General features: G+C 40.5%; 1 protein-coding gene across 1 annotated transcript in view; it reads left to right on the top strand.

Annotated features, from left to right (window-relative positions):
- LOC114256712 (uncharacterized) overlaps positions 1-17,022 on the top strand; it is a 65,836-nt gene extending 48,814 nt beyond the window's left edge. Inside the window, exons 14-16 of the mRNA XM_082879381.1 lie at positions 13,037-13,753; positions 13,903-13,978; positions 16,732-17,022. Of these exons, the coding sequence (XP_082735507.1) occupies positions 13,037-13,753; positions 13,903-13,977 (792 nt within the window). The 3' untranslated portion in view covers position 13,978; positions 16,732-17,022. The remainder of the gene's footprint in view (positions 1-13,036; positions 13,754-13,902; positions 13,979-16,731) is intronic.
- Positions 17,023-17,389: the final 367 nt, after the last annotated feature.

The raw sequence follows: 17,389 nt of genomic DNA, 5'->3' as shown, positions 1-17,389 counted from the left end.
CAGTCATTGGGATCCTTAACAGTTCAGACTTCGAGCCAGTCACGTATTCGGGGTGTAATTAATCAGGTCATACTAGGCATTTTTGTACGAAATCATGGACTTCTTTGGGTGTTTCGCAATCTAGTCGGGTTCAACCTTATCTGTCCAGGCAGGGGTGATGCCTATACCAAAATCGAGTAAGCCAGTTTTCAAGAGCCTTTGGATGGTCGAACTTTTATCCTCAGAGTGGGAAGATTCCTGTTTGTTTCAAGTGTGGCCAGCTGGGTCACGTCTGTTGCTCTTGTTCTTGGCGTCAGAATTCTGGAAGTGTTTCGAGGGTTGAGAATGACCAGTCTCGACAGTCTGGTTAGAAAGGTGATAGTGGTGTTGGCGGAGGGATGGCTGTTTTGGGTAGTTAGTTTTGGTTATACCTTGTTTTGTGACTGGAGGGCAAATGGTTGTAAGTATTATGTGATCGTTTTGTTTTGTAACCTGTAAAGTGTGGAATGTTGTAATATTATGACTTTTGTTTATATACGTATGTATGGTGGGTTGTTTATTTTTATGAGTTAGGCAGTGATTTTGAGTTTTCCTTAATGTGATGAGTTGTGGAATTTGGAAATCTTCATATTGATGGGTATGAACTATTGCATTTTGACTTGGGAATGTGATGGCCACAGAGCCTTATTTTGACTAGAGATTGTTTGCTATGTTAAATAATTTGTGTTTGGTTGAAATTGATTTAGAATAGGTGGACGTTAGAGTTGGTTATGGAAGACGGGTATTTTGAGGGTCATTGTGACTAGTTGGGACATTGTGAGGGTGGAGTTATACCAGTGAGTATGTTCAGTTTAGTTGATGTTGGCTATTGGCTTAGGATAAAAGTATAAGTTTTAATTTATTGCAGTGGAGGCTTCTTGGGAGAGTAGGACGGTTGTGTCTTGTAGTGATAGGAGCAGTGTATGCATGTGGATTGGTGTGGGTAGTGAGCCTATCATGGACCTTATCGGTCTTCAGTGTGGTGCGGTGTGGTTGTATGTGATTTGAGTTGGAGGGTGTATATTGTTCTGCGAAGGGGAGTTGTTTGTTTTGGCCTCGAGAAGTCCACTTCAAACTTAAGAGGGTGCGGGAGAGGTTGTAGAACCACATATAGGAGTGTTTGGTGTTGTAATATTGTTGTTTTGGTGCTAAGAGAGGAGAGTGGTTGCATAGATTAAGTGTTTGAGTCTAATGGGTCGGTGTAGGGTAAGGTGTTGTTGTTATCATACCAAGAAGTGAGTTAGATGAATCAGTGTCCTTAGTACATCTTTAAGAATTCCTTATCAGGTCATTAGGAGTTGGTAGTATTGGTGTTTGGAGTAGTTAAGAGTGATTGACGTGAAGGTGCCTTGAGTTTCATTTTTGGAAATTTCTTCCTAGTCTATTAAGGGCAGTTAGTTTCGTTTTGTGGTAGTTATCATATATTGGCAGTATGCGAGAGTGTGTTGATGTGGTTGGTTGTGTGTTTCTTGTACTAAATGTAGAGTCCTTTTTGCAAGCTTTGTCTGTGGAATAGGAGTACTTTGTATCCGTGTAGTGAGGGTTGTGATCTCGGGATGTTGACTCCTTGTTTGATTAGAATCAAGAGGTATGATAGTTCATAGTAGAGCAGTTCATATCATAGGTATATTTTGAGTTGGGTGGTAGTGAGACACTAGGAGAATTAAGGGAAGTATTAAAAGTAATTATAAGAGCCGAGTACGTGTTAAAGTGACCTTTTGTCCTAGGTTGACAGGATCCTTTGTACGTTCGAGATTGAGTGCAAACTCCTTTTTTTGGCTTGGTTAAGTTGTCCTTTCTTTATAAGAACGTGTGGATGGTTTGTTAGTATGTGAGCTGTTTAGACCTCTTCATGATTAGTTAAGTTTGAGAAGTGTGAATTTTAGGTTCATGAGGTGAAATTCTAAGAGGCGTTGGATTTGAGGGAAGGCGGTGAGTTGAGGTAGTGGATGATAAAGAGTTCAAGTGTGTTGTTATTGAGGAAAGTCAAGGTAGTGACCGATACCTAGGGTAGAAATTTGGCTCAGTGCATAGTGAGTGTAGTCCTTTCTTGGTATTCTCGTGAAGCGGGGCGAATTAATCCTCAGGTGTTTTTAATCTTGTGTATATCTTAAGATCATTTGTTTAGAGTGTTATTCGGGTATGAGTTTTGATCAGTGTTGTTAGTCCTTAGGTGGAGACGATTGTGGCAGCTTGTTTTGCTGGAAAGGGTGTAGTTACGGGTGGTTGATGGATGTCATCGTTGTGGTAATGGAATGTAATTTTTGGGTGATTTTCTATTGTTGTTTAACTTCTTGTTGTCATGTTTGACGTGTTCTATTTCTATGTCGTAACAAGATTACCATTTTATTTTTGAAATGATTGTGTCATGGGTCGAGTGATGGTTGGGAGCGTTATCAATTGAAGTCTTTTGGAAAGGAAATTGGGAACTAAAACTTTTCTTGTTGGAAATTTAGTTGTTTTAAACTGGTAGTGGGTTTGTGTAATGCACCTAGGTAAAAAGGAGATTTTGAATTTGTGTGGGCGGGTAGCCCGAGGTTGGTTTCGGGAGTTGTCTTGTAGATGCTGTGGTTTGGGTCTTGGCATAACTGTGGTGTTGTTTTTGTGGCAAACAAGACAAACAGGAACAAAAGTTTATGATGGGTCTTGGTTGCTTTCAATTCCAGAATTTTGGTGTGCCTGTTGTGGCAAGCTTTGTTTATATAGTAAAAGTTGGAACTTAGAATTCATGATGGGTACTAGGAATGGTTTTATTCTCTTTTGTGTGTGGTTGTGTTCCTCGGCGTAGTTGGGTTATTGTGGGTTAAAATTTTGCCTTTTGAGAGGTTTTGCTTTGGAAATGTCTACGTCGTCATGTGAAGGGAAAGATGAAGATGTTGAGTGAATAGAGTATTTAGGGTGGTTTTATGAGTGGAGGTGCTTTTGGGTTTGAAATAACTGAGTGTGATGTGTGTTTGAATTTCCTCACTTGAAGTGTTATTTGTACCTTGTTAAGTGTTAGCGTCGTAAGTGATTTTAATGAGTTTCCTTGCGTGGTTATAGCTTGAATTTCATTTTACTTTATCGCATTACTATTGAGAATGAGGTGGTCATGGTTGAGTAGTTTGTGGTGTTATGGCTTTTGGGAAGCATTGTTGTGGTTGTGATTGTGTATGTGCGTGTTGTGGTGTTGTTTAAATTTCAGGGATGAAATTCCTTAAGGGTGGAAGGTTATAATGATTTTGGTTTAGACCCAACCCGTTTATTGTTTTGGATCCAGGATTCCTATTCTTGAATGGTTGTTCATATCTTTATTCATTCTATTTCTTGTTGAGTTTGGTTGTTTAGATGTCGTTGTTGCGTTTGGAACAGGTTATGAGTTGTTTTTTTCAATAGAATTGTTGCCCAGATTTTGGTCAGTTCGCTCGAGCGGTCCTTTGTTCGCTCTAGCGGTCTTTGAGAACTTTCAGTATTTTTGCAGTTTGCAAAGATACTGGAAGGGTAGCCATTAAGATTAATGAATCTACCCTTGCCCCGTTATGAACTAGAACGCTGAATGTCGGTAGCCTATGGAGTGCGGGCATTGATGAGGTCGCCTCGGGAGTGCGGTGCACTCCTGAGTGATTAAAAATGGAGTAGGAGATTCCAATTGTGTGTCAAAAAGTAACTCAACTCTGTCCGTCGGACGTGGCCGGAGGAGTGTGAATGTCAACTAGACTATTCTTTAACAGTAAGGGAGAGGGTAGAACGCTGGCTGAGCTGGACTCAGTAATGAATCGAGGTAGCGAACCTCCCCGTACGGGAGGTAGGGCATCTGCAGCATGTGAGAGGTGCCACTCTCCGTGTCGACGAAGCAGGTCACCGAGAAAGGAGAAGCGCCAACGGGAGAGCTCCCCTCATTCGCGAAGTCAGGCCAGTGAACCTCCACGCCCATTGAGCTTTTCAGTTTTCGTCAAGAACAAACTGATGACGAAGGCAGACTCCATCATCCACGATTTCAACGTGGCAGTCGAATTTGCACGACAGATTTTTCCGCCAGAAGTCCAGTAGTCGATGGTTGGTCGACCTGACTTCGAGGTGTTTCGAGAGGGCATTTATGGAGCGGTGTAAGGGCTGTACACCGCCTATGAAATCAGCATGCGCCTTCATGCCGCGTGACGTGAAATAGAGAAGAAAGATGAATGTATTCAAAATTTAGAAGCTCGCGCGGAAGCGGCTGAGCGTGAGCTGAGGAAGGTCAAAGCCGCTCAGACACAACCAACCGGACAAGCTAACCTGATTGTGGAAGAAAGGGTGACTCAACGGCTTATCAGTTATGCACTTGCCGACCGTGATACGGTGAGCATGTTTGCAATGGAGGTCGTACAGGGCAAGGCTTATGAAAAAGGCTTCCACGATGGTTGGAAAGTTAGGATAGAGAACACTAAGGAAAAGCTCGCCACAGCAGAGGCTCTCCGAGGCGTCGACATTATATCAGAGTTGTCACTTTCCCTTTGAGGCTTTTGAAATTGAGAAGAGCGACGATGAAGGGGAAGCCAAATAGAATTTAAACATATTGTAATGCTCTGTCGTAGATTAGTAGCGAATTATGCATTATTAATCTAATAAAGCGAATTATTTGACATGTCGGCATGTTATTTCATTTAATGTGTAAACATATTATAAATCTTTTTCTATCTTCCATCAAATGCGTTTATGCTTGTTAATTACACAGGGCACGCGTGTCGAATTATAATGACAACTCGACCCAAAAGTGTTGTTCAGTGATGAGGCTTCGAATTTGAAGTCATTTTAACTCAGCCAGTCCTGAAATCCACGACGGGCATCTGAATTCGGTGCAAACGTGACCTGCACGGATGGGGCTCCGAATTCGGAGGCTTTTTTGTCTTGGCCACTCGTGACATGCTCGGAGGGCGCTCCGAATCCGGAGTCTTATTCAGCCCAAACGTGACCTGCAAGGATGGGGCTCCGAATTCGGAGGCTTTTTAATCTTGGCCAATCGTGTCATGCATGCAGGGCGCTCCGAATCCGGAGTCTTGTTCGGCCCAAACGTGACCTACACGGATGGGGTTATGAATTTGGAGACTTTTTAATCTTGGCCAATCGTGTCATGCACGAAGGGTGCTTCGAATCCGGAGTCTTGTTCGGCCCAAACGTGACCTACACGGATGGGGCTCCGAATTCGGAGGCTTTTTAATCTTGGCCAATCGCGTCATGCACGAAGGGCGCTCCAAATCCGGAGTCTTATTCGGCCCAAACGTGACCTGCATAGATGGGGCTCCGAATTAGGAGGCTTTTTAATCTTGGCCACGTGCCATGCCCAAAAGGCGCTCCGAATCCGGAGTCTTATTCAGCCCAAACGTGACCTGCACGGATGGGGCTTCGAATTCAGAGGCTTTTTAATCTTGGCCAATCGTGTCATGCACGAAGGGCACTCAGAATTCGGAGTTTTTTTCGGCCCAAACGTGACCTGCATAGATGGGGCTCTGAATTCGGAGGCCTTTTAATCTTGGCCAATCGTGTCATACATGAAGGGCGCTCCGAATCCGGAGTCTTGTTCGGCCCAAACGTGACCTGCACGGATGGGGCTCCGAATTCGGAGGCTTTTTTGTCTTGGCCACTCATGACATGCACGAAGGGCGCTCCGAATCCGGAGTCTTATTCGGCCCAAACGTGACCTGCGCGGATGGGGCTCCGAAGTCGGAGGCTTTTTTATCTTGGCCAATCGTGTCATGCACGAAGGGCGCTCTGAATCCGGAGTCTTATTCGGCCCAAACGTGACTTGCATGGATGGGGCTCCGAATTTGGAGGCTTTTTAATCTTGGCCAATCGTGTCACGCACGAACGGCGCTCCAAATTCGGAGTCTTATTCAGCCCAAACGTGACCTGCACGGATGGGGCTCCGAATTCGGAGGCTTTTTAATCTTGGCCAATAGTGTCATGCACGAAGGGCGCTCTGAATCCAGAGTCTTATTTAGCCCAAACGTGACCTACACGGATAGGGCTCTGAATTCGGTGGCTTTTTAATCTTGGCCAATCGTGTCATGCACGAAGGGCGCTCCAAATCCGTAGTCTTGTTCGGCCAAAACGTGACCTGCATGGATGGGGCTCCGAATTCGGAGGCTTTTTAATCTTGGCCAATCGTGTCATGCACGAAGGGCGCTCCGAATTCGGAGTCTTTATTCGGGAGACTTTTGAATTGAGTTTCACAATGAGTAAATAGCAAACTTTGTATTGCAAAAGCGAAATGTATACATGGTGAATCACTCAAAACAGGTATCATGCCCCACAAGTTGGGTTCAATGATAGAATTTACGCAAATGCGAGGAATTCCAAGGGCGTGGAAGATTTCTCCCAAACATGTCTTTGAGCCGATATGCCCCTGTTCCCGTGATTGAGTCGATCTGATAGAGGCCATCCTAGTTGGGACCCAATTTTCCATCAGCCGGATTCCTGGCAACTGGAAGCACTTTCTTCAGGACCAATTTGCCTGGTACATAGCGGCGTAGCTGAACTCGTTGATTATACGACTTAGCGAGCTGCTGCTGGTATCGTGCCATGGACGCAAGGGCACAGTCTCTTCGTTCTTCAATTAGAGTTAGATCCAATGCCAACATCATGTCGTTTCGGCCCATATCAAAAGCTTTTGATTTCAAGGTTGGGAGGCTGATCTCCAAGGGCATGATTGCTTGATTTCCAAAGCACAAAGCGAATGGCGTTTCCCCAGTGAACCGTATCGGAGTAGTGCGATGAGCCCACAATACACTCGGCAATTGTTCGACCCATCTGCCTTTAGCTTTCTCCAGCCTCTTCTTAATGCTGTCCAAAATGGCTTTGTTGGAGGCTTCGGCTTGGCCATTACTCTGTGGATAAGCTGGGGTGGAGAAATAGGGTCGAATTATGTACTTACTGCAAAGCTCTCAGTAGACACCACAATCAAACTGGGTACCGTTGTCAGAAATAAGTTCCCTTGGAATGCCGAATCGTGTTATGATATTTATCTATACAAAACGCTTCGCATCGTTATCTCGAATGTGTGTCAATGCCTCCGCTTTGACCCATTTTGTGAAATAATCCATCGCGACAATCAAAAATCGCTTGTTGCTCGGGGTGCGAGGCAATGGTCCGGTGATGTCAAGTCCCCATTGGACGAACGACCAAGGACTGGTTATAGAGCTTAACTCTTTAGCAGGCAAATGGGTTAAAGGGGAAAACTTCTAGTATTGTTCACATTTCTTGACATAACATTCGGCTTCAGCTTTCATTTTCGGCCAATAATACCCTTGAGTCACAGCCCGATGAGCCAAAGAACGCCTACCAGAATGGGCACTGCAACTTCCTTCATGTATTTCAGCCAGGAGTTCCTCGACTTTATCTGGATGGACGCATTCTAGGTATGGACCGGAGAGGGATTTTTCGTAGAGCTTTCCTCGCGGATCCAAGTAGTATCGCAGTGCTTTGTTTCGTAGCTTGTGCGCTTTTTTCTTATCCGGCGGGAGTTGTTCGGAAGATAGGAATGTAGCGATAGGGTCCATCCAACTCGGACCTAATTCTATGACATTGACCTGGATTGCCTCAGAAGGGCCAATACTCAGCTCAGGGATGAATCCCACTTCAATTGTCCATTTAATCTCTAAGTTAATGGCGGAGGCTAAGCAAGCCAGGGCGTCTGCATGTGTGTTCTGATCACGGGTTATTTGGTTCAATTCATGATGGTCAAATTTGGCCAGCCAGGAATTTTCCGTTTTCATGTAAGCTGCCATACGGTCATTTTTGGCTGCATACTCTCCCTTCAATTGATTGATGACCAACTTTGAGTCGCAAAAGACAAGCGACCACTGAGCACCAAGGAGATGTGCATTTCGTAAGCCGGTTAGCAAGGTTTCATATTCGGCCTCGTTGTTTGATGCTTCAAAGTCGAGTTTGATTGCCTGTTCAATTATTGACCCGTCGGGAGCCATGATCACAACGCCGGCCCCAAAACCACGTTGGTTGGATACCCCGTCACAGTACAGTTGCCATAAGTCCCCGACGTATAACCTCCAATTCGGCTTCGGTTGAGTTTGATTAGACCGAAATTCGGTAAGGCTTCCAGTGAATTTGGCGACAAAGTCGGCAAGCACTTGTCCCTTGATTAAGGTCCTCGGCAGAAATTGAATATCGTACTGGCCGAGTTCGAGAGCCCACTTCGAAATGCGCCCTGACGCCTCTGCACTTCGAAGTACTGACCGAAGGGGGTAATCCGTTGATACCCCAATGGTATGCCCCTGAAAGTAATGCATCAGTTTTCCTGCTGCCATGACGAGAGCAAGGATGAGTATTTCCAATGGAAGGTAACGTGTTTCGGTGTCAACCATTGCTTTGCTTACATAATACACTGGCCGTTGTTCCCCAAGTTCTTCCTTTAGTAGTACGGCGTTGATGGCCTGATCGAAACCTGCCAGATATAAAATGAGAGGATCACCTGCCGAAGGTGTTGTCCAAAGTGGAACTGATCAGAGGTTAGTCTTCAAATCGCTCAAAGCGGCTTCGCACTCGGAGGTCCATTCGAAAGCTTTGGTCTGCCGAAGGGTATGAAAGAATTGTCGGTAGCGATCTGTGGATCGACTGATGAACCTGTTGAGTACAGTAGCCATCCCCATCAGCTTTTGAACCTCCTTGATCGACCGAGGAGAGCTGAGTTCTAGAATTGCTGTGATTTGCCTCGGGTTGGCTTCGATTCCGCGGTGGTTAACATTGTAGCCAAGGAATTTTCCAGATCCGATCCCAAGTGCACACTTGGAGGCGTTTAGCTTCATTTTGTACTTGCGCAGAATACCAAATGTCTCTTCCAGGTCGGCTAGATGAGTTTTTTCTTTTTTGGACTTGACCACCATATTGTCAATGTACACCTCCATAGTATGGCCGAGTTGCTCTTTGAACATGGCAGTGACCAATCTTTGGTAAGTTGCCCCTGCATTCTTCAGCCCGAAAGGCATAACCTTATAGCAGTAGGTTCCTCTTGGGCTGAGGAATGCAGTCTTTTCTTGATCCTCCAGATGCATGGCAATTTGATGGTAGCCCCTGTAGGCATCCAAGAAGCTCATACGTTGATGGTGTGCCGTGGCATCCATAAGTTGGTCTATTCTAGGGAGGGGAAAGTAGTCCTTGGGGCAAGCTTCGTTTAAATCCGTGAAATCCACACAAACACGCCAAGTCCCATTTTTCTTCTTTACCACCATTGTATTTGACAGCCATGTAGGATAGGTCACTTCCCAGATTGCTCCGGCATCAAGCAATCGATCAACTTCTTCAACAACGGCAGCAGCATGCTCTACGGCTAACTGCTGACTTTTCTGAATAATCGGCTTACATTTGGGGTCAACATTTAAACGGTGCTGAGAGACGGACGGATCCACCCCCGGCATCTCATACGGCGACCATGCAAATACATCCAAGTTGCCGAGTAAGAAGGAAATCAGCTGTTGCCTGTCAGCTTTATTTAGGGAACCGCTGACCATGAAGAACCTGTCAGGGTTCCTATCAATTTCAACTCGGCCCAAGGCTTCCGTTGCCTTTTCACTTGGGAGCCGCCCAACATTGTCGAGGTTCTCCCGATCTGGTACCTCAATAGAATTCACTTCTAGCTCTCTTGGTGTTTTTGCGGCAAGAAGATAACACGCTTGTGCCAATTTTTGGGAACCACGAATTTGTTCAATGCCGTGTTCAGTAGGGAAGCGAAGTACTTGGTGGTAGGTGCTTGGAATAGCTTGCATGATGTGCAGCCAGGTTCGTCCCATGATGAGATTATACGGCAAGGGAAGCTTGACAACCAAAAATTCAACATCCACTGATCGGGAGCCCGCCCGAACTGGTAATGTGATTTTGCCCAACGGGTATTCTGAATTAGCGTTGAAACCGAATAACGGGTAATGAGCCGGGGACAAGTCAGTGAAGCCGAGTTTGATGAAAGTCTTATAGTACATAACTTTTGAAGTACTCCCCTGATCAATGAGAACACGTTCAATAGTGAATCGGTTTACGCGCAGTTCGATGACCAAGGGATCAATGTGCGGGAGCGTTATGCCGACCAAATCAACATCATCAAAAGAAATACTTGGTGCTTCATGGGGCCGTTTCGCTAGTGTGAGTTGCCTCTGGCGGTCGGGATGCGACTGAATTATACACACTGCGGAAGCTGTTGGCAGGGTGTAAATCATATGGATTACGCTGAGTGGAGGTGATTCTTGTCGTAAAGCAATTGTCTTGGTGGAACTATTCTTCCGGACGTGTTGCTTAAGCCGACCGTCTTATACCAACTCCTCAAGATGATCTTTCAAGGCATAGCACCTGTCGGTATCATGTCCGCACTCTTTATGATATTCGCACTGTCAATCCCGTCTTCTCGTGTCAGGTGGTCCGACCATCTTGGATGGCCATTTGAAGAATGAAAGATGTTGAATTTTAGACATAACCATGCTAATTGGCTCCGACAACTCCGTATATTTCTTCTCCGCGCACCTGGTGCGCTTGCTATCCACTTGAAGTTGTTCCCTAGGCCGTGGCGGACATTGTTCGTTTGATCGGCGCGAATCTCGTCTTCTGTCACGTTTAGACCGACTCCGTCGTTCAGGGCTCTACGAGGGTATAGAACTTATTGGCTGAACGATCTTAGATGGGGCCGTCCTAATTGCCATGTGTCCGGCTTTAACCTGCAGGGAGTCATCCTCCACTTTGCAGTATTCCTCTACTTTCTTCATTAGTGACCAGACTGTTTTTGGGGGCCTTCTGGTCAAGGAGCAACGGAGGGCACTATCAGGGTGTAACCCCATTTTAAAGGCGGTGATGGCCATGGAGTCGTTGCATGGATTATCTACGAGATTAAAGTATTCCCAATAGCGCGCCGAATAAGCACGTAGGGTCTCCCGTGATTGAATTTGCATTGCCCAGAGAGAATCGGCCTGCTTCGGTTGGACCTCATTGGTGATGAACCTTGCTTTGAAGGATTTTCGGAGCTGGTGGAAGCTCTTAATGGATGCTGGCTCCAATTTATAATATCATCTGACGGCCAATGGTCCCAAACTGTTGGGAAATATTCTACACATGAGGGCCTCGTCGTTTGCATGCAATGTCGTGGCTTGCTTGTAATGACGGATATGATTGGTGGGGTCTGATTTGCCATCATACAGGGTGAACGATGGAGCTTTGAACTTTTTGGGTAGTACAGCCCTTGCGATCCGTCGCACAAAGGGGTCATGTTGATCCTCTTCGTCTGAATCATTTCTTCTTCGTTTAGTCCTTGGACGCGGACTCCCCTCGAAAGAACTGGAGACCTAGACCCGTCATTTCTTTTTGGATTCTGGGGATAATGAGTCAGAATCAGTGCTACGGTCTTGTCTCCGAATTTGAGGTCGTCGACGATCCTTTCTCAGAGGTCGTTCCGGATCTTGGCACACAACCTGTTGGGATTTTGCCACCTCCAGGGCTAAATCTTGTCGAAGGCGCTCATTCTCCGCCATCATGTTCTCCAACCTCTGTTCGTTTTGCTTCGCTTGATCCATAATTGCTTTCATTGTCTCACGTCCTGATGTCGAGGGTGAGGTCGGGGCAGCTGAGTCGAAGTTCAAAGCTCTTCGTGCGTTAACGTTTTCTGGTCCAAGTAGGTTGCTTGGAGTGGTATCAACTTGTGGTGTAAGGTCGTCAGCGACTGCCGGAGGATCTTCCTTCACGCCCGCCATGGATGTGCTGAAGTAATTCCCACAGATGGCACCAATTGTGGCGATGTGGTTTGGAAATACTCTTTGAATCCAATGTGACACCTGAGATCCTCAGCCAATCACCTGAAAAGGAATGAACACTCCGGTCGGTGGTGCCAGAATTAGCACTCCGACGGATAAGTCAGTATATATCTCACGTTTGCTTAAGTCTTAAGTTTCTTGGATTTTTTCACTCATACCTCTATTTTGGCTGTCCTTCCTTTATATATACTTGTTCTGTGGGCCTTAGGGTCTGGCCCACTTTCAATCCACCCTGTGAATGTTCACTCGGCTTCTTTCATCATGAATCAATTCCCACTCGGCTCCTTGCTTAACTAGTTCTGCGACCGACTAGGATGTTCGGCTTCCGAGTGATGCAAGATGGGGCGAATGAGATGTTCACATAATAAGCTTCCAAGAATGTACTTGGCCTTTCTGCAATCGTCAAAACTCGGCTCCCACACAATGTTTTAGGAGACAAAAGGTTAAGTTTAATCTATAAATGGAATAAAGCAATAATACTCAAAAAATTAAACACATAATGAAATATAGATATCTTACAAAGGGTGAGATCCCCAAGGATGGATCTAGGGGGTGTAGAGGGAGGCGACCACACTCCCAAAAATTTAGAAAATATCATATATTATGTTAGAAAATTTAAAATAATTAAAAATAATAAGGATTTACACCTCCAAATATACGTGAGACCTACCTTTTATGAGATATCTGTATCTCATTTTTTGTCTTGTTTAGTCAAGCCTTCACGTCATGCTGTGGTAGCTTTATCTAGCCTAAAATTAAAAAAAAAATTGTAATTCAAAAGCATGATCCAGGTTTGATCCCAAGACTTTAAGTTTCATTAAGAACAATCTTACCACTTAGGCAACATAAATATTATGATATTAATTTTTTTATTATTTATTTTTATTCTGATTTATCTGAATTGCACACGCATTGCGTGTGTCACTTGCTAATCATTATTTACGTGATTTATCATTTTTAATACACAAATCTATATGTATATATATATATATTTATTTATTTTGAACATTTTGATCATAAATTTGGATAGAAATTTGGAAAGACAATGGGAAATAAAAAAAAAATAATTTATATTTTGTTGACATTGCTTTTACAATTTTTTTTTAAAAATCTTTACTTAAATTCGTAATCCACACATAAAATAAAATTTTGGCTCATCAATATGAGAAACATGTCTCATCAATCATCACTGACGTTGAATTCCAATATACAAGCCTATTTCATTCTGTTATAAAACAAGATGACTAAATGAATCTTTGCAGGTTTCTTTCCCAAAGTTGAAGACACTAGTTCTCGATAATTGTGTAAACTCAAGAGAGATACATCCTTGGAATCTTCAGGCTAGCAAAATAAGTTTAAAATTCTTAGACGTAGCGAATCTGGACAAGTTAATTGTGAGAAATTGTAGTGAGGTGGCAGAGGTTTTTCAACTTGAGGGGCTAAATGTTGGAGAAGGACAACATGTTAGGCCATTAATTGAAGTAAGAATGATGGAATTGGATGGATTACGTCAATTGACATGTTTGTGGAACAAGGATCCCCATGGAATTCTGGGCCTTCAAAGCCTACAATACCTAACAATTAAGAAATGTTACCTCTTGAGAAATCTATTCACATGTTCCACCGCCATGGCTCTTCAACAACTTAAAGTACTTTATTTGGAGTCTTGTCCAGTGATGGAAGAAGTTATTGCAGCAACAGAGGATGGGCTCAAGGAAGTGATTGATGTGATTGAATTCCCAAAGTTGGAGTGGCTAATACTGAAAGATCTACCAAACCTCAACAGTTTTTGTAATGCAAACTATAATTTTAATTTGCCATCATTAAACAGAGTTGTTCTGAAGAGGTGTCCGGATATGCACAACTTTACTTTGGGACAAGTACGCATGTCACAGATATTTGTAAGTACACGTGGCAATGAAGGCCTTTGGACAGAAGATCTCAATAAGTATTTAGAGGAACGACTTCCGAAAGAAGAGGTTGACTTTCTTTTTCAACTTGATTTACGGTTAATTATTTTTGTTAGTTGATGAACTCTTTTATCTTTGAACATTTACAAGAGACTACTAAACTGGAGTGCTTCATATGTATTTTTTGTTTATATGTATTTTACTTTCTTTTCTTTTAGGAATGCGCAACCGTGGATGAAAGTGATTTTAACATCGAAGAAGTGTTCTCTAACCTTTATTGGCTAGATGAGTAAAGTAAGTTGATCATCCTTTATTATAAATATATATATATATATATATATATATATGTATAAATTTCATAATATTTATAAGAAAAATTTATAATAAACACGTTAAAAAAAAAGTGTATCATATGTCTAGTTATGATTTTATAAGCTGAATGTAATAAGTTGATATCCTCCTTTATTAAAAAAAAAAAATAAAATAAAATTACGATGGTGGTCCCTATATTTTACTTGTGTCATTTTGGTCTATACGCTTTCAATTACCTCAATTTTAACTCCTAATTTTAAATTTTATTTTAATTTGGTCCAATTAATAATATTGTTAGTTTTTTTTTTTTTAATAGGAAAATCACTAAATTGATTGAGATTAATTAAATGAGTTGAGTAAGTTTGTAATTTTACCCTTAAGAATATGGCACATGATACTTATATGTGTATTTTTCATTAAAAAATGCTAAGAGTTGTAATTGAATCAAATTGAGATAAAATCTTAAATTTAGGGTCAAAATCGAGTCAATTGAAAATACAAAGACTAAAATGGCGCAAGAGGTAAAGTACAGGGACTACCGTCTTAATTTACCCAATATATATATATATATATATAGGGTAATGCTACCATATACAAGTTATGTTATTTGTGAGTTTGATTATCACAAACGACCTAACTCAATACTAGGGGAATCATATATATATATATAAAATAAATAAATAAAAACTTTTGAGTTATAACCAAATATCACATTAGGTATAACCAAAGAACTCTTAAATCATCACCGAAATAATTTCATAACCAATATCACAATGTGTCATAACTAACAAGATAACAGGTCATAATCAAAGACACAAAAGTGTAAACCAAAGCATAGAATTTTCGAATATTATATATATATATATATATACATATTTCACAATATTTATAACGGAATTCTATATAACACTTTAACAAATGATGTATTATATGCTTGACTTTTTGTAGTCATTAGTTATGACTTATTTACTTATAATTAATTATAGATGTTATTTTGGTTATAACTGAAGAAATTTTTGATAATACCTCAAGTGATATTAGATTATGATGCGTTTTGGTGTTGGTTATAACTCGTTGTAATGTTGGCTATAATTTAATTATGACTTACTGTAATTGTTATTTTGGTTTAACCGGAGAATTTAATGGTTATATCTAAAGTGATATTTAATTATGATTTATCGTGGCCCATCTGCTTATGACTGAAAGTTGTATTAAAATCACAAAAAATAACTTAACTTGCATGTGGTGCACTCCAAAATAGAAGTTTTGTAGAAGCTCCTTTTATTCTGTATGTTTGGTGTAACTGGTAAGCTAAAAGTTGATAACAAAAAAAATAAAATAAAATAAAATAAAAAAGCACTCCCTCTTCCATCTCCTAAATAGTCTTCTCTCGCTTTTAGTTTATTTAAATTATTTTGGTTTTGTAATATATATAAATAAAAGGTTCACTAAATAATCTATCACATTTTTAAAATAAAAAATATGTATATTGCAAATAACTCAAATAATCTGTATCAAATACCCTATTATAATATTGCTAAATTCCTAACACTAACAACTTTTTAATGTATATTTATATATATGTAGACAAGTAATTGGTAGAATCATTGGTAGGCAACAAACCATTTTCCTATTAGGACACTCTCTGCTACCTTGGTGCAACTTGAGTTCAGGTTTAACTCTCTTAGTGTAGGCTATGTTAAAAAATCATGAATTTGTGGAGGGTCCCTCTTCCATCTCCTAAATAGTCTTCTTTCGTTTTTAGTTTATTTAAATTATTTTGGTTTTGTAATATATATAAATAAAAGGTTCACTAAATAATCTATCACATTTTTAAAATAAAAAATATGTATATTGCAAATAACTCAAATAATCTGTATCAAATACCCTATTATAATATTGCTAAATTCCTAACACTAACAACTTTTTAATGTATATTTATATATATCTAGACAAGTAATTGGTAGAATCATTGGTAGGCAACAAACCATTTTCCTATTAGGACACTCTCTGCTACCTTGGTGCAACTTGAGTTCAGGTTTAACTCTCTTAGTGTAGGCTATGTTAAAAAATCATGAATTTGTGGAGGGATTGTGAATTCAAATAAAAAGAAAATGAAAAAAAAAAAGAAGAAAATGAAGTAAAATAAACTAAATTTATTTAATCTTTTTTTTTTCTCTTGACAAATATGCTATGTAGAAATTTAATCATTCCAATCATTAAAAAATAAAAAAATAATAAAGAAGAAGAAGAAGAAGTAGTAGTAGTAGTAGTAGTAGTAGTAAGAAAACAAAACAAAACACATAACATAAGATAGACATGATACGTTCTAGTTCTTTCCCTTCATAAAAAAACTCTTGACAATAAATCTGAACATGTAGTCAAATAAAATAGATACCTCACAACAAAATTCAAAACCCAAACATAATGTTAAGATTTGAGTCCCTTTACTAAAAAGTTTTTGAAAAGGAAAACTAATCAAAAGGTACCTGTACATATTAATTCAATAAGAGAAATTATTTGAATTTTTATTTTATTCATTAGTCTCTTTCACAAATCACTTCTCAAATGAAAAATCTAAAAGTCCATATCAAAAATTTTGAATTTTGTTTTCTTAAATGATTAAATTCAAAATGCTTTTTGTAATTATAAAATCTCCATGCATCTTCCAACAATTTTTTCTAAGGAATTGTATATTTTGTTTTACTTTGACTCCATCAATATTTTGTGTGCAGTTAGATATGATCGAGTTCAAGTTGCTAAGATTGGAGTATGCTGGATTACCCTCCTACAATCAATGGCAAACTTATTGTTTCTTCCAATAAGTTATAAAATAAAAAATAAATTTTTAGATGATTTCTAATTCCCGTCATTTATGTCTACGTTGTCATATACTACTACATTAGTGTGTTTATTGCAAAACTATTCAGCTACCTATAGTTGTATAAGAAATGATATATATATATATACATGTGTGTGTGTGTGTGTGTGGTAGTAATAAACCTAAATGTAATCTCATATTACTCTATCTTGGTTCTTGGACTTGTTGATGAGATAGAATTTGTATGATTTTAGATGCTAGGTATGCTAATTATGTGGGATATACACTTGCAGGGTATTTATTTATTTATTTATCAGCAAATACACAAGCTATTTTGTTGGGATTTCATAAACATAATTCTTTTGAAAGAAACATGGATTAATAGGTTTTATAATTAGGCTGGGTAAACAAGCCAGGCCAGGGAGAAATATTGTCAGTCCATGTTAGCTGAGACTCAACATGGAGATCGGCGACAAATTTAGCCATAAAAAAGATACTTGCATAGAAAGAGATCCTAGAATGTGTTAGTGAATATGATGTATATATATATATTCACTATATATGGGGAGTGT

The sequence above is a fragment of the Camellia sinensis genome, chromosome 7 (genome assembly GCF_055761805.1).
Source record: "Camellia sinensis isolate YWXY chromosome 7, ASM5576180v1, whole genome shotgun sequence".
NCBI lineage: Eukaryota > Viridiplantae > Streptophyta > Magnoliopsida > Ericales > Theaceae > Camellia > Camellia sinensis.
Note: the sequence above shows the minus strand (reverse complement) of the source record. Positions and strands in the feature narration are given on the sequence as shown.